Source organism: Geotrypetes seraphini, chromosome 15 (genome assembly GCF_902459505.1).
Source record: "Geotrypetes seraphini chromosome 15, aGeoSer1.1, whole genome shotgun sequence".
Taxonomy (NCBI): domain Eukaryota; kingdom Metazoa; phylum Chordata; class Amphibia; order Gymnophiona; family Dermophiidae; genus Geotrypetes; species Geotrypetes seraphini.
Genome location: NC_047098.1, coordinates 36,103,863 through 36,130,265, shown reverse-complemented (window position 1 = coordinate 36,130,265; position 26,403 = coordinate 36,103,863). Strand labels below are relative to the sequence as shown.

At 44.1% G+C, this 26,403-nt stretch overlaps 1 protein-coding gene across 3 annotated transcripts in view; it reads right to left on the bottom strand.

The window, feature by feature from the left end:
- ABR (ABR activator of RhoGEF and GTPase) overlaps positions 1–26,403 on the bottom strand; it is a 298,588-nt gene that overhangs the window by 160,565 nt on the left and 111,620 nt on the right. For all 3 annotated transcript variants that reach the window (XM_033921707.1, XM_033921708.1, XM_033921710.1), the window contains one exon: positions 9,164–9,345. In XM_033921707.1, coding sequence (XP_033777598.1) covers positions 9,164–9,345 — 182 coding nt within the window. The remainder of the gene's footprint in view (positions 1–9,163; positions 9,346–26,403) is intronic.

Here is a 26,403-nt window from a genome sequence, read left to right as displayed (position 1 = left end):
GGTACTGGTGGACAAAACAATGAAGCCGTCGCCACAGTGCACAGGGGCCTCTAAGAAGGCAAACAGGATGCTAGGTATTATCAAGTAAGGTATTACAACTAGATCATAAGAAGTTATCCTGCCGTTGTATCGGGTGATGGTGCGCCTGGATCTGGAGTACTGCATCTAATATTGGTTGCCGTACCTTAAGAAGGAGATGGCGATACTCGAGAGGGTTTAGAAAAGAGCGACACGTTTGATAAAAGGTATGGAAAAGCTTTCATATGATGAAAGATTAGAGAAACTGGGGCTCTTTTCCCTGGAAAAGCGGAGACTTAGAAGGGGACATGATAGAGACTTACAAGATCATGAAGGGCATAGAGACAGTGGAGAGGGACAGATTCTTCAAACTTTCAAAAACTACAAGAACGAGAGGTCATTCGGAAAAATTGAGAGGGGACAGATTCAGAACCAATGCTAGGAAATTCTTCTTCACCCAAAGGGTGGTGGATACCTGGAATGCGCTTCCAGAGGGTATGATAGGACAGAGTACAGTATTGGGGTTCAAGAAAGGATTAGATAATTTCCTGAAGGAAAAGGGGATAGAAGGGTATAGATAGAGGATTACTATACAGGTCCTGGACCTGTTGGGCCACCATGTGAGTGGACTGCTGGGCGTGATGGACCTCTGGTCTGACCCAGCAGAGGCACTGCTTATGTTCTTAACAAGCATGAGCAGATGACATCACACGCAGCTATGCATGCTAGAGGCCCTCCAAACTCCTAGAGCTCAGGAAAAAAGAGACGCGCTTTTGGGGGCAGGTTGGAGGCAAAACAAGGCAGGGCTGGGGGTGGAATGGTGCAAGGCCATGCGTCTGGGTTTCTCCATCATCAAATATGGTAACTATAGAGGGGGGGGGTCTCATCAGTGGTAGAGGCAGAAGCGAGAAAGAGGACAGCAAAATGTTCACATATTGGAGAAGGCCTAGGGGGTGGTATGGAAACAGCCAGAATATTTTAACACTTGTTTCCTTCAGAACTGGGGCAGCATCGCTGACAGGCGCTAGGGATAGAGAAGGGGGGTCTAGGTTTCAATGCTCAAAGCTTCACAAGTCTTTTAAAATGGGCACAACAAGCTGAGCAGGAAACACTGAGACACCAAAACTGGCTAGTGAATCGTTAAATAATAATAGCTTTATTTATTTCCCGTCATACCTTTCAGTTCAAGACGGTTTACAACAAGAGATACGGCATCAATGCATCTAAGTTATATCATGAGTATGAAATAGGAGGAAAAAACAGGTGTGTAACGTAATTATATACAACAGGAGCATGCCGGAAGATGTAAAGGAAAAACAATTAAGGAAGTTAAACAAATATGTCAAATAAATGGGTTTTCAGTGATCTTCTGAATGACTGGTATGACAAATGGTTAAGGAGTAAGTCACTTAGAGTATTGTTCCAGACTCCTGCTTGAAAGGAAAGTGTCTTGTCGAGGAATCTTTTGAATTTGCATCCTTTGGGAGTCGGAAAGGCGAATAGTAATGTTCTGTGTGAGAAGCGGAGCTTGTCTTGGAGAACAAAGTGATTCAGAAGGTAGGTGGGTGCTTTGCCGAAAAGTGCTTTGAAGCATAGGCAACCGAATTTGAAAATTATTCTGGCCTCGACTGGTAGCCAGTGCAGTTTTTTTGAAATATGGGGTGATGTGGTCTGATTTTTTCAGGTCAAAAATCAGTCTTATGGCTGTGTTTTGGATGGTTCTTAATCGTTTGGTAGTTTTTTTGCATGTTGCATTAGTCCAGCGAGCTTAGGTTTAGTGATTGTACCAATAGTCTAAATCAGGGGTGTCCAACCTTTTGGCTTCCCTGGCCCGCATTGGCTGAAAAAAATGTTTCTTGGGCCGCACAAACATGCAAACGCTGCAGCAAGACAGAGGAGGGAGCCGGCAAGACGGTAAACAAATAGCGGCAGCAGAGGAAAACACTGCGTTGCCCTCAACCGGGGCCGCACAAAATACTTCACTGGGCCACATGTGGCCCTCGGGCCGCAGGTTGGACACCCCTGGTCTAAATGATGCAAAGTCGAAGTATGGTTTTATCATACTTAGTTTCCATAGTAGGTAGAAGCATTTTTTTACTAAGATGTCAGTGTGGGCGTCAAATGTCAGTTGCTGATCTACGATCACTCCAAGGATTTTTATAGTGGGGTTAATAGGAAAGTTTCTCCCTTGTAGGTTGTTTGATGGTTCTTTGTATTTGTTCGTTGGGGTTGCCATAAATATTTGAGTTTTTCAGGGTTTAGTTTTAGTTTGAAGTTTTTTGTCCATTGTTCTACCTGAAGGGAAACCAGAATCCAGAATGCAGGATAATCAGATACAAGCAGAGAGTTATGAGCACCAAACAAATTATTTCAACTGTAGGACCAAAGAGCTTGAGCACATGCAGAGAACCAAAATGGTGTGGAGAGGACAGAGGAATGGGATGGGACCAGTTAAACAGCAACATGGCTAAGCTTTAACAGACCAGGTGTTATGCTAATTTGTTTAAGAGGAAAAAGGCAAGTCTGGAGCAATGGGAACAGAACTAGAGGCATTTCTTTATTTACTGGGCCAGAAATAGAAAAGCAGCTGAACAAGTGGTGAGGCACTGGGCTGACCACGGGAAATCTAAAAACAATGGACCAGTGCATCCCTGTGATTCATTTGGAATGTAATGACATGGTGTTGTGGAAAGGATGTAATCTTTTTTTTATATATCATTTTTTATTAAGGAATCAAAAGGAGAATGGACATAACATAGAATGGTGCAAGCCACAGAAAATAGACAAACATGCAAGTACAAGAGAGACCAAATAATGATATGTAAGACATCAAACAACTCAAAACGTGAGCTACTGAGCAAATGAGAGAGAAGCCTTACAAACACTGTAGCATCATCAACAAGCCAAACAGGCATCAGGGAATGCAGATGATCCATCCTTAAGGATAGGGCCCATTGTCCAAGACCCCTCATTTTTCTTTTTACCCAACACCTTCTCAGTCTCCCTAGGCACTGCCAAGAAGAACAGAACACATGCACTCCACCCTTTCACTCTACAACCATACACTAAACATTTTAGGATGTCCCCAATGAATATGCATTGAAAGCAGTGCATGCAAATAGATCTCATGCATATTCATTGGGGACATCCTGAAAACCAGACTGGATTGCGGCCCTCAAGGAGGGACTTTGACACCCCTGGTTTAGAACAAAATTGCTCCCCCAGTACTCGGACCATGTATTAGGTAGCCAGAGAAATTGTGAACATGGTTATGATGCAAATACAGGTGGCCGAGGATGTGCTTAAAGAAAATTGATACTGAGAGCACTGCGTGGCTATTCCATGCCCCAGACATCCAGCACTGTACAGTTTGGTGAGGGATAAAGATGGATGACTCGTAATAAGGAAGAAAAGGTCTCCTTGGCACCGAGTGTTGCATCAGTGTACATTTTGGTTAAAGCTACATGTGATTTTATTTATTTAGATAGATATTTGTTGAGAACCTTGGCCTATTTCTGAAAGTAATCTGTGAAGGTAGTAATAAATTTTTTTTAAAAATTAAATAAACTGGTCTAATGGATTTTCGTTTGGGGAGAGAGAATGAAACCAAGGAAGGGACATGTGGTGCAGCACACCTGTATTATGCCAAGTAATTCACAAATTCTCTTCACCAAGGGGTGCTTTTACTAATCTGCGCTAAGTACTAATGCGTGTTTACTGCAGCTTACGAAACGTTCTCAGCCCAACCAACCAACTTCCTAAATTCTGAGCCTTGTTCTGTCGCTTTAGCTGAAAAAAGCGTTATCTTATTTCGTTAAGTGCCAATTTGCAGAAACGAAATGCTATGTTTTGATATTGTTTCAGATCATTGATTGAACCATATCCAGGCTATTCTCTTCTTGGTTGGGCTGAGAACTTTTCAGCACCCCCTTGTAAAAGGGTTTACAGTGGGAAGTGGTCAGGTGTCCTGCAGTAAGCGCCAAATCTGCACTCGCGCATCATGCACTAAAAATTATTTATTTATTTATTTAAACGATTTCTTACCCACCTAAAACTAGGCGGTTTTTCAAAAGACAATCATATAAAATAAGAAACATACAGCACATATTATACAAATAACAACAGGCCTTTCATATCAGCCATGTTTTGTTTTGTTTTTTTAACAGCACTCGACAGCTTATCAATATAGAAACATTCATAATCCTGGGAAAAAAAAGCATTTTTCTACAAATAATGTAGTTTTCAGAAGTTTCTTAAACTTCTGAAACTCTACAAGAGCTCTTAGTGGCCCAGTCAACTTATTCCACAGTGTTACTCCGATGAAAGAGATAGCGGAGGACCTAGTACTCTCACAGTGCGCTGCTGAGAACCCTGTAAGCGATAATCGTACTGCCCCCCTCAGATCGCAATACTCGGTCAAATTTACTTTTAGCGAAGATGAGCTTGGCCGCGGCATTCTGAATCTGTTGGAGTCTGTGGAGGTTTTTCTTAGTTAGGCTTAAGTAGATAGAGTTGCAATAGTCCAAACATATTAATTTGTTTAATGTGAAGGGCAGGTCCTCAGTCGACACAGCAGCCTGGGAACATCAGCCCCTAGGCAAGCTGCCACAATAATAACACAGAAGGGTATCAACTGTGCAACATCCCTGGACCTTGCCCTAAGTGACAGTGTTCAACAATAATGCATAACAAAAACATGCCCCAGGCTGCTGTGTCAACAGAGGACCTGCCCTTCACATTAAGCAAATTAATATGTAATATTTTGTATTATTCTTTTTTCAGTCTGTTGCCCCTACCTTTCCTTTTCAGCGCTAGAGGTGGGGAGATCTTCCTTTTGCATTATCTTATTATCTTCCCCTTGTTTGGGTTTTTTTCAAGAGGATTATATCAAGCACTAATGACAACATTAGCCCATGTATTACAGTCCAAAAGATCGACTTTTTCAAATTGAAGTCACGAATTGAAACTCCAGTAATTAGTGGAGTAAAAGAACTTCATTGTCAACATCTGTATAAACTTGTACATGTGCCCATTAAATTTGGGGCACAGTACTTCTCACGTCACAGGTCCTAACAGAAAGATTCCCCTCAACTAGAGGTTTTGGGGTTTTTTTTTGGACCTGTGACGTGTGAAGTACTGTACCCAAATTTAATGGAGATAGGTACATGTTTAGGTTCAGTGTAAGCAACGGTGGTTCCTCCTCCACAGCCTTCCTGCTATCGATTGGTGTACCTCAAGGCTCTGTCCTGGGACCACTCCTTTTCTCAATCTACACTTGCTCACTTGGAGCGCTGATCTCCTCCCACAGCCTCAAGTATCACCTCTATGCTGACGACTCCCAGATCTACCTCTCTGCACCAAATATCTGTATTTGGTGATCAGAGATCAGCCTGCGTATCCGACATTTCCGCCTGGATGTCTCACCGCCATCTAAAACAGAATATGGCTAAAATGGAGCAGCTCATCTTCCCACCTAAACCCATCTCCATGCTTCCCTCGTTCTCTGTTTCTGTGGACAACACTCTCATCCTTCTTGTTTTGTCTGCTCTTAATCATGGGGTCATCTTTGACTCCTCTCTCTCCTTCACCGCCCAGACACAACATATTGTTAAAACCTGCCGCTTCTTCCTCTATAATTTTGCCAAAATCTGACCCTTCCTCTCTGAGCACACTTCCAAAGACATTATCCTCGCTCTCATCACCTCACACTTAGACTACTGCAACTCACTATTCTTAGGCCTTCCACTTAGCCATCTCACTCCCCTCCAATCCGTCTAGAATTCGGCTGCACAACTCATATTCTGGGAGAGCCACTATAGTCACGTTACCCTTCTCCTAAAGTCACTTCATTGGCTTCCCATCCATTTCTGGATATTTTACTGGGTCCGTTGAGGAAAACCTGGAAGAAATTGTGCAAACAACTGCACATTAGACCGGAAGTGACACCTTATTTACCAATACATGGCAACGTTGCTTAAGCTCCTGGAATAGGTCTCAGGGCCCCTACTAGGTGGGCTCGAGGGGGAGTGTTTTATCTGTCTCAGATTTTAAATGCGGATGGGACCCTCTATTCATTTCAGAAATTGTTAGATGCTAACATCCTTTCTGCTAGTGACTGGCTGAGTTACGGGCAACTGTCATAAGAACATAAGAACATAAGAAGTTGCCTCCGCTGAGGCAGACCAGAGGTCCATCTCGCCCAGCGGTCCGCTCCCGCGGCGGCCCATCAGGCCCATTGCCTGAGCAATGGTCCCAGACTATCCCTATAACCTACCACTACTCTTATCTGTACCCTTCAATTCCTTTATCCTCTAGGAACCTATCCAAACCTGTCTCACTATGTGAATTCCTTACCTAGACAGGCTTTGTTGGACATTGTTCAAGATACGTTATCTGAGGCCCTCTGCTTAACAGCTCAAGACCCCACCCCACTCAGTGTTTACCATCGCTATTTGCAGGGGTTGGCTGGAAACCTGGACTACAGAGCCTTGGCTGAATCCTGGTCCTTGGACCTACAAACCACAATCACAGAGTCCATGATAAAGCGGGGCTTTAAATTGAGATCACATATCCTGGTAGCAGCAATAGAGAGGGAACGATATTATAAATTCTTGGTTCGTGCCTATATGGCACCCATAAGAGCACACCAAGCCCACATCAGTACTTCAGCAAGATGCCCCAGATGTGCGGCTGCCAGAGCTACTCTTGGACACATGTTTTTGCTATGCCCCAGTATTCAAGCCTACTGGCGGCGCATAGGACGCACAATACAGTCCCTATGGAATTGCTCCTGGACACGGACGTCGACTTTTCTCTTTACATTGAAATTCTCCTTGGACCCGGTTACACCAGGGGTGAATGCATTTGTACAAAGAGCTATTCTGGTGGGCATAAAGACTATTTTACAATGCTGGTTGTCCCCGCACACGCCTTCTGTTTCGCAATGGCGGACTCAGATGATTTATTGGGCTGGTTATGAAAGACAAGATGTTCTAGACATACATTCTAAGAAAGGGGTTCAATTTCTTCGATGCTGGAGACCTTTTTGTTCAACTTTGTCTCCCGTAGCGAAAGCTAGATTATTGGAGTGAACCTTTCAGGCGAGTTTAACAGTGGCTGTTCCCTGGGGGGGGGGGGGGAACGGGAGGGGGGATCATTCTTCAGTGTACTGCACTATGTTATGACTTGTATCTTATGTTTGTTGTTTATCGAAAATAATAAAACAAATTTAAACATAAAATTTGATTTGATCGCTTATCCAATTTCTAAGCGAGTTTACAATATAAAAAAATAAAAGAATAAAACAGAGCATGAACATAATAAAAATGCCATTAACAATACCATTAACACATACAGAAAGAAAACAATTACAGAGAAACATCAACCTTCTACCTTGCTGCGCTGTATGCTTGGTACAAGCTGCCTCAATCCCTATGGCGGGCTCAGTCTCTGGCAGTGTTCAAGGCCCAGTTAAAAGCCTTCAAGAGTGCTTTCAATTCTTAACTCCTCTCACTTTGGATTCTGCATCCCCAACCCTATCTGTCATGTCTGTCTGTCCAAGTTAGATGTAAGCTCTTCCGAGAAGGGACCATCTATTAAATGTCAAAATGTACAGTGCTGCGTACACCTTTCAGTGCTTTATAAGTGATAAATAGTAGTAGTAGTAGTAGCAGCAGCAGCAATAATGTTTATACAGATGTTAACATAACATAACATATTGTATTCTCTCAACTCTAATTGGTACATAGTCATTCTTCAATAACATTAGCTCATGACCATTAATGGAAGAAACAGAACATTAACCATTTTCTGGTTGCACCAAGGACAACTTTTACTGGAGCTTGGTAAAAGGACCCCCTAGAAAGGGGAAAGGTGAAGGCACAGCTGGGTGAAAAGGGCAGAAAGGCAGGGTTGCCTCATCTGTGCAGTCAGACCAAAGGAGTGGAGTCAATCTCCAGCAGAAGGTCATAGCTCCCTTATAATCGGTATCTCCCACGCAATGGTGCCTCGAGCAGGCTCTGAGCACAGAAAAGGAGCAGCCAGGCCCAGAGCTCAGCAGCCACCCAGCCCACGCTCTTTTGCACAAGTAGTTCCACAAGAACAGCCTTCTCCTTCCATCTGACCAGTTCCTTCCATGACTCCCCCGGTCCTGGCAAAGTGCGCCCACCCTTAGCTGGAAGCAGTGAGGCAGAAGGTTCTCTAGCTATTCCCCATAAGAGAGTAGCAGGACCCCACTGCCATCTGTGTACAGGAGGGTCCCTCAGTGTGAATTCAAAGCTGTCTGAAACCTTAATACTGTGCATTCAGCAGTGGTCCACATTATGTTATGAAACAGAAACAAAAATCTAGCAGTTGTGGTTTAAAAATCCATAATCTGTCCACCTGCTGCAACATTTCACAAACCCTGTGCATAAGTGCAGACAAATTTCTGGGCATTCCCTTGTTTTTCATCCCCTAGATGCATCTTCTCTGAAGATGAAAGAGGCTAGTGCAACAACAGATTTACTGATTATATAAAGGTGCCATCAGCCTGTGCATTGTTTCTGCCACCCTTATCACAGCCGAGCCCTGGCCAGTTTTGTTCACTGATGACAGCCTCCGTGGCTGGGAAAGAAGGCTTGAAGATAAGGTTGTGCTGCTGATGGGATGAAACCTGATTGCATCTAGAACTGCAGGAGCTGTAAACCCAAACCTGCCCCTATTAGATCCCCCCAGCTTAGCTCCTGGGCTTTGCTGCTTCCTCTCTGGACACTTACAAAGAAGGGAGCAGCCCTCTCCTCCACACGTCCAACTACTCCTACATTCCGAGAAAATACAGATGCACACACAGTAAGAAGTGCTCAGAGAATGCACACATCCTCACATACTATCAAAATCATAAAGTGGAACAGAGCCCTTACCCTTTATATAAAGCATTCACAATATTAACAACAGGACAGGGGCCATCTGGACACCATTAATGAACCAGCATATTCAGGGGAAGGAGTAAAGTGATCCAGCATAACCATGGATTTGTTCAAGACCTAGCTACCCTGACTTCAAACCCCCCCTCCCCCATACTCAGACTGTAAGCTCTATGGGTCAGGAACACTGTAACAATTGCACAGACACACAGTATTTCTTAAAGGAAATATAATGCACCTACCCCAGGTACAAGAGCATCCACAGGCGTAGGCGAGACACCATCTCCGCTGTCTTGACTCCGGGCACTCAGCTGCGGTGACATGGTGGGCGATTCGTCGATGTAGGGCATGGTTTCCGAGCCCTCGCGTACCTTCTGTTCCTCGCTGCCATCAGCATCATAACCTTCTGTGCCATAGTTAAAATCTGTCACAAGGAACAAGAAAGGGCGCTGAGTGCCTTGAATGAATGCAGCCAGAGAGGAGAGCCCCGAGCTCATCTTTCAGAGCTTGCTGGGGACCACTGCTTGCCAACGCAGGGAGAAATGCAGGGAGGAAGGGCCCAGGCTGTCAGTGCATGCTCAGGCTTGGTACTCAGAGCTGCCTGGATGCTTCCCCCGCACACAGCAAACTTTGGCTAAAGGTTGCAGACAGCTGCTGTGCATAATAATAGGGAAAGCAGTCATCCCTTCCAATAACACGCCAGCAAGGACTGATCACGTTCTGTGTCCTTTCCCAGCTCCTGGTGACTCAGGAATGAGCAGCAGAGACCAGAAACCTCCTCAGCTACACCATCCTAGATTTGGGGGGAGGTTTTTAAATATATATCTGTATCTATACACACACATTGTGAAGCTAGACAAGCAGCAGCTATTTATGATGTCACTTCCTTAACTCCTCCCACTTTGCAGACCTGCCAGAACCCCCTCCCCATTTTAAGGTAGTGGCCCCTTTCCCCAATATCATTTGCCTTGCACATTTAATATAATCAGATTCAGCCCCTGGTAACTAAGGAATTTCATCCGTCTGTTTGCATTATAAAAAGAAAAGCTCCATACAAAATCACCCTGTGCTATGAGTCAGAGGCTGACAGGTTGGCAGCACCAGGGAATAAAGAATAAGGAGGTGGGAGAACATGGGACTGTGCTGCTATGAAGTCTGTCGTGTGGTCTCATGGTTAACCTAAGACTAAACAGAGCCCAGGTGTACAGCTGTGAGTGACTGGGTACATACTAGCTAAAGAAAAATTTCTCAGAACTGCCAAATTACCCACTTTCAGGAGAGAGATTTAGACCAGTCCTGGATTTCAGAGAACCCTCTCCTGGTGCATTATGGGACCTGTATCACTGATTTCAATGAGCAGAATCAGGAACCATATTCATTAATCAGCAGCAGTTATATAACCTGCTTAAGCATTAAACTATCAGAGGCCTCATTATATGACCTCCCCTTCAACAAATGACTGAGGATAAGTGCAATACTTCTAAAGGTAACCAATAAATTGTTCAAATGTGAAAACAATAGGGACAGGTTCTCTTATAGCTCCAGAAAAAGGAGGACAAATTGAGACATCCAGGTTTTACTTCCATTGCTTTCAATGGAAGTAAAACCTAGATGTCTCAATCGGTCCTCCTTTCTCTGGAGCCATATAGTAACCCTAGAACAGTCCATGACTTAGGCTTTGCAAAGAACCATTCAGAGTTTCCAGCTCAACTCAGGCCAGCTCAAATAGGCTGTTTAGTCTTGGTTTTGTCCCATTTCATGCATGGATTTATAATTTTGATTATCTGTGGGATATGAACAGGACACTGAAGCTCCATGCATCCACTAAAACAAAATCAAGATTAGATCTGCCTGTTCTGTCCACCTGGGACGAACTGGCAAACGTAGAGCCACTTCAGGAAATCTACTCTTATTAAAACTTGGGCTGGGCCCCTCAAAAACACTGGGCCCATTATTCAAATCATTTATGCTCAAATTTACTAAGTCTGAGTGCCTAAGCTACACAGAAAATTTCTCTCAACTCCTAAATTTAGGGACATAACAAGTAGAACTTCCAAGTTACCCATTTCTGGGAAGGAGATTTTAAGGTAGTTCAGGATTTCTCCTGGGCTCATCTTGATGCATTATGGGACCTGCAGCACTGATTTCAATGGGTACAATCAGAAACTACAAATCTCACACTGCTTTGGGATGTAATTTAAAACCCAGGACTGGCCAAAACATCTTCCTCTTGGAACTGGGTAACTTGGCAGCTCTGAAAAAGTGGGTAGCAACAGGGGTGGATTTAGAGCAGGGGTGTCAAAGTCCCTCCTCGAGGGCCACAATCCAGTCAGGTTTTCAGGATGTCCCCAATGAATATGCATGCACTGTTTTCATTGTATGCTAATAGCTCTCATGCATATTCATTGGAGAAATCCTGAAAACCCAACTGGAGTGCGGCCCTCGAGGAGGGACTTTGACACCCCTGATTTAGAGTGAGGGAAAATAGTTGAGTTTAGCAGTGATTTTCAGCACTAGGCTCATGATCTATTCTACATAAATGATAGCTGGTCTGAATTTTTAAGCATAACTTTAAGCTCCTATATTAAGTTGAATCTTTACCTGAAAGTTAGGCTCCTAAGTTTGACTGAAAATAAGGCATGAATTGAAGAGTCTATTTTAGGAACATAAATCTGAGAGTTCTGCCCTATTTTTAATATCAGGCCCACTGTTTTTACAAATAGAACATAAAGAAAACCTCCCCCACCCCCTACCCCCCTTAGCAGGCAGTATTGGTAGAAGCACCAAGATCCCACTCAAACTTCCAACCACTACTAGAGGACGTTGATTGCCTTGGTCAGGGGTAGGCAATTCCGGTCCGCGAGAGCCGGAGCCATGTCAGGTTTTCAGGATATCCAAAATGAATATGTATGAGATGGATTTGCATGCACTGCCTCCTTGAGATGCAAATCTATCTCATGCAAGGTTTCAAATCTATCTCATCCTGAAAACCTGACCTGGCTCTGGCTCTCGAGGACTGGAATTGCCTAGCCCTGGCCTAGGTGATATAGAACCTGTCACCAGCTCCAACACCCCACAGCCTAGGCCCAGGGATATCTGAATATGGACTTCTTACTGTCCTTACTCCACTGTTAAGCCAGTAGGAAATCCTTTACTCCTTTAGGCAGCTAGTTCAGTTCTGTAGCACAGCTGGCTGTTCTTTCAGAGAAATGCAGTCCACCAGTTCATATTAGCAGCTTGTAAGAGTCTCTTAGGACTCTGGATTAACAATTGCTTCTGACCCTGACTCCCTGAAGTGCACAAAGATTGTTCAGATAGTTTGGTACAGTCATTCCACTCCCAGGGCTTCCCAACATAAGAACTGCCATACTGGGTCAGACCGAAGGTCCATCAAGCCCAGTATCCTGTTTCCAACAGAGGCAGACCCAAGTATCTGCCAGAAACTCAAAAAGTAGCAATATTCTATAGCTGAGATTATGATGTCATAATGCCTCATTCCACCAATGCCTAAGAGCCAATCTCGTCAGTGATGTCACAGTGGCTTGATTGTTTCCAACAGTGGCCAACTCAGGTCCCAAGTACCTAGCTAGATCCCAAATAGTAAAACAGATTTTATGCTGCATATCCTAGGAATAAGCAGTGGATTTTCCCAAGCCATCTCAATAATGTCCTATGGACTTCTCTTTTAGGAAATTAGTGTATCTTTTGAGTTTATTCAATTCCTCTGCTGTGCATTCTTGATCCTCCCCCTTACCCCTCCCCCCCCCCCCAATTCCAAACTGGTAGGTAAGAAGGAGTTGCGTTTAAGCCATCAGATTTCTGGCAGGTGAATCTGGGACATTTGTTCTTTGTATTGCTAGTACTAAAGAGAATGACACGGTGACAGAATTTGTCACCGTCCCCACGTTAAACCATCCCCTGTCATTCTTTAGTGTCTATTTCAACTTCAGTCCTTCTACACCAGCATTCTTTAATGCAAGACTTGAGGGTCAGTGGCTGTGCCCATTTGTACTCTGATTTTTCTCTCTCTCCTTAGAGAATAACATGGGGATGGTTTCCCGCCATTATCCATGGGGATGGTACAGTAACAAATTCTGTCACTATGTCATTCTCTATGTAGCACACCTTAGTAAAAGGATTCCTAAGTGAGCACTTCAGTTTGATGGGAGAGTCTAGTGGTCTCTCTGTAAAGAAAACTATATTCCGCTGTACTCAGAATGCACCAAAATGCCCATTCCTTAAGTTTTGTCAACACAAAATATGTTTGAGCCAGCAGAAAAAGCCTCAGGGCTGATGGACCAAACAAAAAAGGCTGACCCTAATTCCTCCACATAAAAGAAACCAACCAAAATAAGAGACTTGTGGAGGGAAAACATCCAAGATGAAAGCTTTATTAAAACAATAATCCACAAGAAGATGTTTAGGACCTAATACACTGAGGGCATTTGGACCTAACATGGTCCGTGTTTCGACACTATGGTCTTCCTCAGAGGTCCCTGTAGGTCCTATAAGGAAACTCGTGGATTATGAATTTTCTCCCGCTCTCGAGCAATTCTCAACAGTGCAGAGGTTTCATTGTTTGTTTTTAATATATAATCCACAAGTTTCCTTATAGGATCTACAGGGATCCCTGAGGAAGACCATAGTATCGAAACACAGACCATGTTGGGTCCAAATGCTCTCAGGTCCTAAACATTTTCTTGTGGATTATTAAGTTGTTTTAATAAAGCCTTCATCTTGGACATCGACCCTCCACAAGTCTCTTGTCAAGGCTGATGGGTACATCCTACATAGAAAAAAATAATTATGCACCACCAAAAAGAAAAAGAAAAGCCAGATACCACTAACACAATGCAATATTCCCAACAAATAAATTCTAGTTATAGGTAGAATATACGGTAAATCTGTGCGTAAATAAATAAATGAATGTGCACATCTAAGATTTTAGTTGCATTCTAGAGCAGTGATTCCCAACCCTGTCCTGGAGGAACACCAGGCCAATCGGGTTTTCAGGCTAGCCCTAATGAATATGCATGAGAGAGATTTGCATATGATGGAAGTGATAGACATGCAAATTTGCTTCATGCATATTCATTAGGGCTAGCCTGAAAACCCAATTGGCCTGGTGTTCCTCCAGGACAGGATTGGGAACCACTGTTCTAGAGCATCTGATTTACTCTAGGACAGGAGTAGGGAACTCCGGTCCTTGAGAGCCGTATTCCAGTCGGGTTTTCAGGATTTACCAAATGAATATGCTCATGCACTGCTTTCAATGCATATTCATTGGGGGAAATCCTGAAAACCCAACTGGAATATGGCTCTCGAGGACTGGAGTTCCCTACCCCTGCTCTAGGAGACAAATGGCTCCTAGATCACTGAGGGCCCCTTTTACAAAGCTGTGGTAGTGATTCTCTCACAGCCTTTAGGAAATGAATGGGCTTGGGTTCATTTGATGCAGGGGAATCGCTATCATGGCTTTGTAAAAGAAGCCCTGCATTAAATAATCATTAAACTGAAAATAAATGGGCAGATGTTCATCCGGGGGTGGCGAGTGTATTTTTAGCTGCTGCAGGCATATCCCTGGATATTCAATGCTGGGCCATGTCTGGGCACCAGCCTTAAATATTTGGGTTTATGCAGCCGGCTATCTCTTAGATTGTTTAGGTATGCTATTCAGCTCTAAACTGCCTAAGTGACACCACATAAACATAGGACTGATTTTGATGCTGTCCGATTTAACTGCTAACCTTAGGCAGTTAAGTGCAGAATATCAGCACTTAACCACATAGCTCTGACTCCATCCTCAGACCTCTCACAAAATAAGCAGCATTTGGTTTAGCAGTCAGGACGGATATTCATTGGCACTAACCGGTTAAGTGATGCTAAATATCAGTGGGTATCCCTGCCCAAGTGATTTAAGTGGCCACTTAAATCATTTTGAATATTAACCCCCCAAATGTTTTCTACCTCTTGTGACAAAAGAAAATGGACTAGAACAGGAGGAGTACGGTTCTTTGCTATGCAGGATCTGCTGCAGTCATACCTCTCCACTCCATGATAGGAACTGCTCTGCTCTGTCTGCTTCAGGCTTACCCCCTCCACTCCTGTTCTTTACATGCTGGATAGGAGGGGGAGAGGCTGGATTAGCTACCAGAGGGCTCTGCTCTGTGGCACTGTCCTAAGGAAAAAGCTTCACAAGCCTCCATCTAACCGCCAAGGCACACTGCTTGAGAAGCACTGGCTTAGACTGACTGCATATCAGTGCAATGAAACATTCTAGGGGAGCTACTGAACGTATCTGGTTCATCCACTTTTCCCAGGTGAAACCTCAGCCAAAATTCAGTTAGTTCAACTGCACCAATACACCCCCATATCTGTCTCACAAATAACATAACTTTATTCTTCTATACCGCCACAATCAGACGATTTCTAGGTGGTTTACACTGAAGAGAGCTGGACAATCAGCGAAATACAAATAGCAAAAGTACAACATATTTCTTAAGAATAATCAGAGTAAAATTATTATAATTAATATAACTTATATTTAGGAAATGAATCTATCAAATAATACAGTCTTAATTTCTTTCCGAAATAGGTCAGCCTGGCTCCATTGATGTAATTACCTAACCAGGACTACTGTTTACTTGCTTGAAACATAAAAGTCCTATCCAAGAAGGACCTGTATCTACAACCAGTGATCCTTAGATAGGCAAATAAATTACAAGCCCACATCTGTCTCAGTAACGCATCAGTGTACCCCATACCTATCCCACAAATTCAGCACTGCAAGATCACATCTCCATAATGCATCTCACGCCTATCTCACTAATGCACCACTGCAAACCCACAACTGTCCTACTAATGCACCATTGTATCTCCATATCTTTATCAATAATACACCACTGCAACCCCTTATCTGTTTCAGTAATATATACCAATTCATTCCCACAGCTGCTTCAGTAATGCACTAGTGCATTCCACATCTGTCTCCATTATGCAACAGTGTAATCCCACATCTGCCTCAGTAGTGTGCTGCTGTAACCTCTCATCTATTTCACTAATGCACCAGTACACCTCCGAATCATTCTCTGTAATGTAGCAGAGCAGTCCACGTCTGTCTTTTTAATATACTTATCCAAATCATATCTGTATCAGGAATGCACCAATGCACCTCCACAGCTATCTTAGTAGTCTAACAGTTCACCCTCACTTCTGTCTCAGTATTGGAGCAGTGCACCCTCACATCCAACATCTAATCTTATCCACTTTAGCTACTGTCATCATTGTGTGCTGTCACTTAGCTATTGTCTAATGCAGTGGTCTCAAATTCACGGCCCGCCAGGTACTATTTTGAGGCCCTCGGTATGTTTATCATAATCACAAAACTAAAAAAAAACCCAGTTTCTTGATCATATGTCTCTTTAGCTATAAATTACAATATTATTATTAAGACTTAGCCAAAAGGAAAGATTTATAAACTATAAACAGTTTTACCTCATGCAAAATTGTCATTTCTTTAATAAGACATTAACTATTTTTTCTGAGGCCCTCCAAGTAGCTACAAATCCAAAATGTGGCCCTGCAAAGGGTTTGAGTTTGAGACCACTGGTCTAATGTATCCATTAAAACTACTAACCTCCTCCTATCTGCTGTATGCCTCTGTCTCTTAAACTCAGCCTTGAACTCTTTGCTCTGGAAGAAGCAAAAGAGAAAGATTCATTCAAAAATAAAGAACCCCCATTAGTAAGCCTTTTTTTTACCCAAAGGAGTGGTGGTGTGTGTGTGTGTGTGCGGGGGGGGGGGGGGAGGGAGCAGACTGCAGAGCTGTTGAAATGGGGAGATTATAGCACAGAGCTGGTCATGTAGTCATTGACATAGATGTGTGGATGTCTGGATGGAGTCTCCATTTAGGTGTCTCTTACAGTGCCTGAAAGAGATGAAACTGCATGTTTAAGGAAACCTCTAGCTACCGAAACTGTGATTTGTTTGTGGCTTTATCACCTCATATACACTCGGCATCATACGCTTGGTAATCCTTGTTTGAAAGTCAATCACTCATCAGCAGCAGCTATGTTATCAAAAGATAGTATACCAGTATTAATAGCACAGTACAGCCATAGCAAACTCACACCCAAACTGCACATATTCATATTTGAAGAAAGAACCCACGTGATATCTACAGCTCCCAAAGGTCACTTCTAGATTAATTTTACCTTCATCCAATAAAAGGTTATCACAGCCGGGAAAGAACATCACTCATAAATCAAATTTCTAAATCCAAGTGGTGTCCCAGTCATAGGCAGGTCCTCCAATGGTTTTGGAGCATTATAAAGCCAGAGCATACTTCCGGCAGCATGAATGAGGTCAGCAGAGTTAGGCAAGCAGCAAGGTGTGCCAGGTGATTGCAATCTTCTTTTCCTATACAGCAGCAGTGGGCTTCTTGGCATGGATACATCACATCTGAAAGCATTCAATTATGAAGAATCCCTAAAAACCCAAACTGAAGTTTGTCGGGTTGGCTCTGTGGTATATGGCACTCCATGGCTCTCCTTCTTACTATATGCCTGCCGTGCCAGCCTGATATCACTCACCAGGACTCCCAGGCTGATCCATCAATCTCAGAGGTTAAAGGCTTCATCTCCAAACCAAAAGGATCCCTACAAGGCACTGCCAACAGCACAAGCCCCTGAGCAGTGACTGTGGGCCACCTTTTGAGGACACAGAATATAACACACAGCCAGAGGAAGGAATCCAAGGAGAGAGCAGAGAATCTGGGCTGCCCTCTTCTCCCTTATTCTTTGAGGCTTCATCTGTGAGAGACAGACAGAGATGGGAGGGGGCTGGCCTACCAGTGCTGGTCAATTACTGGCATGGAGCCCTCCCTCGGGAAAGATTCAGATGCACAGAGTGTGTGCAAGGGGGAGGGGAAGCTGGATGAAATAATGCGGCAGAAGCAGAAGTTGTAAACTGATGCTCTGCCTCCTGGCCCAGGCATTCACAGACCTAGCAAGAGAGGAAGCAGCTGGGCTGGATGGGAAAGATCTGGGATACATGCAGGCCACACCAGGCTGTGACTCAGGGCTTTCTCACATTGCTGCTGCAGGATGGTCATCTTACCAAATAACCAGCAAGAGAAGCAGGGCATTGCCGCATTACATCCACTTATAGACCAATGACTAGAGCCGACCCAACTGGAGCCGGGGACTCTCAGAATGTACTAGGAAATATATTCTTCTTCCTATGGCCTGAAGACTCAAGCCCAGGTTTGGTTCTCATAATAAGTCACAAGTGAGGCATGCAGGGAAATAAACAGGTGGAACAAGCAGAGGAAAGGCTACATTTCTCCCTCCTATGAACCTCATCATGTCCTTTGAACACTCTGACCCTCTGTAACATGGGTTCTTAAGCAGTGATGTGGATGTGGGAAGAGATCAAATGGGGTGTACTGGAGAAGGGTCTTGAAATCTGAGGCAATTTAATGAAATTTTGTAGATAGAATGAAGGCAGTTATTAGGCCAGCTATTGGTAGAATAACTGTGAACTACTGTAAGTTTATCAGCATGTTAGCATTTAGCACTGTTAGCAGCTAACAGCAACATGTAGGGTTACCAGATTTTCTGACATAGAATCCCAGACACATGGCCCCGCCTCATTCTACCCCAGCACCATTTTGTTCCGCCTCTAACCACACCCTCTTCTGCCTCCAGCCCTGCTATGTTCCTGGCCCCGGCCTCAGAAAGTCTCGTCTTCTCCGTGTCTGGAGGGCCTCCGAGCATGCGCAGAAGCGTGTGACTTCATCCATGCATGCTCAGAGGCTTTCCAGACATGACCAGAGGTCAGGGCTTTCCAAATCCCAGACAAACTACTGGGTTTTGGAAAGTCAATCCAGGCACCCAGACAGCCCTCTAAAAAGAGGACATGTCTTGGTTTCCCTGGACGTATGGTAACCCTAAACATATGGAGCTGTCAGTAGTTACAAGTGGACATGTGATTTAAGAAGGATGTGCAAGGGAGGTTGGCTCAGGGGGATAAGCTTGCAATGGTGGTAGGGGCACGGTTTCAAATTTTGCTGAAAATGCAAAGGCACTTTCAGCTGAAACTCAAGCCCAGATTTTGGGTCGATTTTGGTGCTGAATCTGAAACCGAAACTGAAATTCAATTGGCCTCTATTGCTAGCTTTCCTTCTTTCTTGAACCACCTTCCTTTCCCTCATTCTTGGGGACTTTAACATTCATGCTAATGTCCCCTCTGATTCTTATGCCTCTAAGTTTCTTGCTTAAACTTCTTCATTCAGTCTCCATCTACAGTATACTGTACTACCTCTACTCACCAGCATAGCCACTGCTTCGATCTTGTCTTCTCCAACTGCTCACTCTCAAAGTTCTCTAACTCAGATCTTCTCCTCTCTAACCATCATCTGATAACTTTCAAACTTAAACATCCTTCCCCCTCAGTTTCATTCAGTTATCACTAACACATTTAGAAGTCTTCAGACTATTGACCCTTGCATTCTCTCCACTGCTGCTCTATCTTTCCTCTCATAAGAATTGCCGTTGCTGGGTCAAACCAGAGGTCCATCGTGCCCAGCAGTCCGCTCACGCAGCGGCCCTTAGGTCAAAGACCAGTCCCCTGAGTTTAGCCTTACCTGCGTACATTCTGGTTCAGCAGGAACTTGTCTAACTTTGTCTTGAATCCATGGAGGGTGTTTTCCCCTATAACAGAGCGTTCCAGTTTTCCACCACTCTCTGGGTGAAGAAGAACTTCCTTATGTTTGTACGGAATCTATCCCCTTTTAACTTTAGAGAGTGCCCTCTTGTTCTCTCTACCTTGGAGAGGGTGACCAACCTATCTCTATCTACTAAGTCTATTCCCTTCATTATCTTGAATGTTTCGATCATGTCCCCTCTCAGTCTCCTCTTTTCAAGGGAGAAGAGGCCTAGTTTCTCTAATCTCTCGCTGTACGGCAACTCCTCCAGTCCCTTAACCATTTTAGTTGCTCTTCTCTGGACCCTCTCGAGTAGTACCGTGTTATTGAGGCCCTCTCTTCCTAATAACACAATACGCTCCTCTGCTTTGGACACAATCACTTCTCCCATTCCTGTTCTGCAACTTGCACCACATCCCAACCTTGGTTGACCTACAGAATCCCCTACCTACATTCTTATGCCTATTCTGTTGAATGCCTTTGGCTAAAATCTCATGCCCGCACTGACTTTGTATATTTCACATTCTTGCTGACCTCCTTCCAGTTTGTTCTTCCATTTGCCAAACAAAAGTGATGTAAACTTTTTGCCACACTGATCTGTCTCCTCAAAGTGCCTCCATTTCCACCCCACCCTCTTCACTTTCTGCCAGGCCATGTTCAAGTACTTACATGACAAAGTCACACAGTTAATCTTGAGTTGTCTGCCAGGTCACCCTATCTTCCCTTCCTCCACTTCATTTGCACCTTTCTTCAACCCCTGCTGCCACCCTACATCCTATTATCAATCAGTGTATCTCAGAGATCTGTCTTGGGACTTCTTGTTTCCTTGATGTTCTGTTCTTTACCTATGGTTTTCAGTACCATTTTTATGGTAATGACTCCCAGTTCCACCTCTCTATACCAGAAATTTCACCATAAATCTAGGCCCAAGTCTCGGCCTGCTTGTCTTTACATTGCTGCCTGGATGTCCCATCACCTTCTGAAACTGAAGATAACCAAAACTGAACTTTTTACCTTTCCCACCACAGCCATCTCTTCTCTTCTCAGGAGCAGCCCCCATGCTCTTGAATTTACTCTCAGAGGGGCTACGTCTAATTCGAGACTACCTCTACTTCAAGAAGCAGGTGAAAGTCTGGCTCTTCTCCCAAGCCTTTAATACATGTGGTGACTGACTATCCATTCATTTTGCACATGGACTAGTTTGATGCTCACCTTGAAACTTAGGCCAGTTCCTTATGCCTTGTTTAACTGTACATAGAACTTGCTTGGTGCTTTGTTCAGAAGAGACATGCCTTGAGTTTAGTCACCCATCCATTTTCCCAACTGACTGTACCACCCACCTTGTCCCCATCTATATATCTACACTTGGCCCCTCAGTTATACGATACGCTGTATTGTAGAAAAAGCATTAGCATCATATTTATGTTATTCAAATGTTCTAATGTGTGCTTATTAGGTGTTCCACTAGTATTATGCTGACTTGTATTATCTCTTTGTTACTTGAATGTTCTTCCATGTTGTCTATTATGGTATTGTTTGTATTGTACTGACATTTATCATACTTCTGTTATACGATTGTTCTGTAATGCTGTTAAATATGTACAAAAATATCAAAAAGCCTAAGAATATATGTATTTGAGGAGGGGTCAGTCTCAAGTACAAATCAATCCCAAAGACCTGCTCCTAGTCCTTTGTATTCTATCTTTGCACATGCACACCTACCGTTCAAAAGGAAGAAATTGTATTAAGTTAGATTTAATATGGTTTACACAGGGTGACTAATCAGTTCATGGGAACTTCCTAAAAAATCCATAATAATAAAACCCTTAGCGTGGCTCTGTGCCTCCATGCTTCCGCATGCGCAGTGGGCAGGAGTGAGGAGGCTGCAGAGTCAGAAAGAGGCTTTTTACCAGGAGCGGAGAATAATGGGCAGGTCTGAAACGATGAGAAAATGAGAGCGAGGGAATACAGGAGAGGGAAAAGGCAGCAAGACAGGTTCTGGAAAAGAAAGGGAAAGTGAGGCGGAAAATGGGTGAAAACAGGAGAGCAAACCAGGGGGCAAAAGGGGAAGGGGAGGAAGAGTGGGAGAAACCCCAACTGAGACCAAAAATAAAAACAACCACTGCCGAAGAGGGGAAAAGGGACACTTCTGTTTGCAGCAGGGAAGGGTGGGGCTTCTCGGTGATGGATAGGTGCCAGGAATATGTGAAAAAAGGGGGCTGGTGCTGGAAGCTGAAAGGGAAAAGATGGGAGAAGAGGGCTTGGGGGGCTAAAAAAGGGGTTTGGAGCTGGGGCAGAAAATAGGGGATGTGGGAGAAGGAGGCTTTACTATCACCCGTTAATGTAATGGGCTTAAACACTAGTTCTTTTATATAAGGTGTTCACCTGGGTATATCCTCAGCACATAAGCTCAGAATGCACCCTACAAGGTTTTACCCACAAACATCACCTTCTGTCACTCCGTGAACCTTTTAAGTGCATACATTTCTGATCCTGTTTAATATTAGTCCTATTATTAGGTTTCAATCTGCTATTTCCAGGTTTACCTCATTTATTGTATTTATCTTTATTTTTGGCTATTTTTACTATTACTATGCTCTTAACAAAATTGTAAGTTTTATGTTAAACTGTACCTGCTGAACATTGCCTTGGATGAATCTCTTCATAAAGGCTAATAAATTTAATAAATCCCAATAAACGTATAAATAAAATAGACTCAGACCCCATTCAATCACCCCCCCCCCCCAATCAAAGGCACACAGCGCAGGAAGATGTACGACAGCCTACTAACAACGCAAGCAGTGAAATTAGATCACCACCTCTCCAACATACTGATAGCAATGACTGATTACAAAACATTCCGAAAGGAAATCAAAACCCTGCGATTCAGAAAATGTATCAAGACAAACTAATACCTCACCTTAACTATTCCCAATCTTGTAAATTCCCCAGCTAAGACTCAATCATGTAATTAGTACCCTATCCTATAATGCTCCTGGAAATGTCCAGTTCTCTTTTGTAATCTACCTAGAATTGCATTGGCGGAACAGAACTGAATTGGCGGAACTGAATTGGCGGAATAGAAGTCACTAATGTAATGTAACTTCCTGATTCAGTCCATCATGCTACATCTCTGGCCCTATTCAAATCCAGACTAATAGCCCACTTTTTAAAGCTGCTTTTATCTCTTAACACCTTATTCACCTATTTCATACCTTTGTTGGTTGAATCATTTCCATAATAAATGAACCTCTTTAATAACATTGTTCTGTTTGTCTGTCTTGAATAGACTGTAAACTCTTTGAGCAAGGACTGTCTCTTATGTGTTTGTGTACCGTGCCATAGTAGCACTATAGAAATAATAAGTAATAGTGGTAGTAATATCTGGCACAGCAAAGGGGTGTACTAATGCCTGTGAGCCTGGGCTCAGGAATGGGCACCTCACAGTGCAAGGCATGAAAAAGGAAAGGGTCCTACAAGAGGCTGAGGGCTAAGGTGTTTTGGGGCTAAGAGCAGGGCTCAGGGGGAGAGATGACAGAGGAGGTATTGGGGGCTTTATGGGCAGGGAGCCATGGGGCTAAATGCTGGAGACTTAAGTCAGGGCATTGAGGGCATGGAGCTGGCTTTGCAGTTCCCTTATCATGCATCATCACTGCAGCTTATATTTTGAACAGAAAAGGCAGCAACAGCTTGTACCAGCCACACTGCAGTCCTATCAATCACCGGTCCGTGCGGTTTCTGCACCCGGAGGATCCTAGAATAATGTTCACAGCTGAACCTGGACGATCCACCCAGTCAAAAACAGTCACTTGTGCTGCTCCTCTTTGAACCTCCCATTCATACTGCTTTAATAAATCAGGGCCGGTTTGTTTATGAATGTGAAAAACAGGAATAATCACACACTGCCCCCCTCACATTCTATTGAATCTCTTCCCCCCCACTCTCCCCCAGCTCTGTTCATCACCCCCAGTCCCATCATGGACTTTTAGCGCTTCGGGGAAGCCATTTAATGCACCCATCTGACTTGTGGTCTCTGCGTTTAATCCATACATTGTTGTGTATGTTATTAATGCCATAGAAAAACTGTTCTTCCCTTCCGGTGATATCTTTTCATATACTTGTGTAACAAGTTTAGGGATACAGTTTTATTAAAGATGTTTAAGACATGCCTTGCTTCTTAGTGGGGAGGATGTAGAGTTAATACAGTTCTGTCCCCACTCCATCTGACAGACCCCAGATAAATTCATGAGGAGAGACAGATAAAACCCAGCAGTGTGCCCAGCTCCACAGCCCTGCCCCGTCCTCCCATCCCATAGATAACTCAGCAGAGTAATAGAAATCTCACCTTCCTATGACTACGAGCTCTTTCCTGCTGACTGAGAACAGAAGGAGCACAGGGACCAAGGGGGAAGAATTTCCATGCTAGAGTATCACCAAGTTTTGCGATAGCCTACATGTAACCATAGCAACACTGTATTACAACCTACCATAGCCAGTGTTACTATAGCAACACTACAGTACAGCGTGCTGCTTCCAGAGTGCTATGGTAGGAATAACACACAATGATATGCCACACCTAGAGTGTTACTGCGTGTGATGGGTTATACTGACAAGATCCCTGGTCCTCAAGGAACAGCAGCTCAACATACATTAATAAAAACAGAGCTGGAAATCAAGAGGGTGAAGCAGGGAGCCCTTGTCCAGGAAGAGGTAGCTCCTCAGTATTTGCTCATATTGTGTATGTTCATTAGATATCATGCTGCTTTAAAGGCCTGCAAAGAAAAGACAGGCGTACTTTTTATTGTTTGGTTAACCTGCACTAAACAAATATTTTTTTTTTTTCCTCTGAATTTGGCTGTTGGTTTGTTCAAATGCTCATCCATTGTCCACTCCAGCTAAGAACGAAAGGATGCATGATACCAACTTAAAGGGTTTGGGGCTTGATTGTAGCAATAGTATAAATGTCTAGGGCTAAGTGCTTAGTTCTGCCTTGATAAACAGGGAGTTATGAAAGTTAAGTTAGAGCTGAACTGGCTAGTTTTCTGTTTGAATTTTAGAGCTCCTAATTTCATGGCTTGACCTATTCCTCTGCCTCCAGAAATAACCAAGATGATTCCTGGAGAAAATCTAGATTGTTTCCTAGTAAACTATGGAGAGAGGGGTCACCTAGATGGATATCTGGAAGAATACTGGACAACCTGCGCATAGGTGACCTACTCATGGACAGTAGTCAAGCCTTCTTCTAGGCTGCAGATCTGAAGGGGAAGCCAACATATCTTGAATCAAGGCCATACAGATGCAGGATGGAAGTGGGTGCAGCTGGAAGGGGAACCCAGAATTGAAGTAGCCAAGTTAGCTCTATTGGAACAATTTCTGGATTGGCTCAGTCAGTGACATAGTAAAGGGGGAAGGGGAGGAGGGCAGAACGCCCTGGGTGCCGTCTTGGTGAGGACGCCAACACTCTCCACCCCCCCCCCATGCCATGCTCGTGCCCTCTCTTCCACCTATCCCATACCTCTTTAAATCTTCACCTGCCAGCATGAGCAACTTCTCAGGCCTGCTGATCGCGCTAGCCTGGCTCCCCTCTGAAATCATTTTCAGGTAGCAGGGCCAGTGACATCAGAGGGAGAGTCAATGCCAGCATGAGAAGCAGGCCGGAGAAGATTTAATGAGGTACAGAGGAGGAAGGGAGAGTGTGAATGTGGCATGGGGGGGTAGGGAAGGAGTGAGGGGGGGAGGAGGAGGGCACGGGGGACACACCATCACTCTGGGCACCTCCCATCCTCACTACGCCACTGGCCTCAGTTCACTTATGAGGTGGTTGGTATGCCAACACCCTACTCTAAAAAATGCCCTGGATGTTGCTAATGCCTAATGTCAGGAATCTAGAGGCTACAGTAGATAGGAGGAGTATGTAGATGGCTGAGAACCCACAAACACCCCAGGAATCAAGTGGGAGTCCTCCAACTGCATTGCTGCCAGTGGGAGGCAGTGCTTTAATATTGTGTTTTCAATTACTAGGGATAGGTGGGTTCCCTGAAGTCCTGCAGAGACTGCTCAAGAAGATATGGAACCACGGGGTGCAAGGGGAGGTCCACCGATGGATCAAAAACTGGCTGGCAAACAGGAAGCAGAGGGTTGGCGTAAAGGGCCATTACTCAGACTGGAAATGGGTCACGAGCGGAGTTCCACAGGGGTCGGTGCTGGGACCGCTCCTGTTCAATATCTACATAAATGACCTAGAGGCGGGAACCAAGTGTGAAGTCATTAAATTTGCAGACGACACCAAACTATACAGCAGAGCTCAAACCATGGAAGATTGTGAAGATCTCCAAAAGGATCTAACGACGCTGGAAAAGTGGGCCGAAAAATGGCAAATGAGCTTCAACATAGGGAAATGCAAGGTCATGCACGTGGGGAAAAAGAACCCGATGTTCACTTACAAAATGGGGGGATCACAACTAGGGGTCAGTAACCTGGAAAGAGACCTGGGAGTGATGGTGGACGCAACACTGAAGGAATCGGTGCAGTGCGCCACAGCCTCAAGGAAAGCAAACAGAATGTTGGGTATCATTAAGAAGGGTATCACGACCAGGACGAAGGAAGTCATCATGCCACTGTATCGTGCAATGGTGCGGCCGCATCTGGAGTACTGTGTCCAGTACTGGTTGCCGTACCTCAAGAAGGACATGGCAGTACTTGAGGGAGTCCAAAGAAGAGCAACTAAACTGATAAAGGGTATGGAAAATCTCCCACATACCGACAGATTAAAGCAGT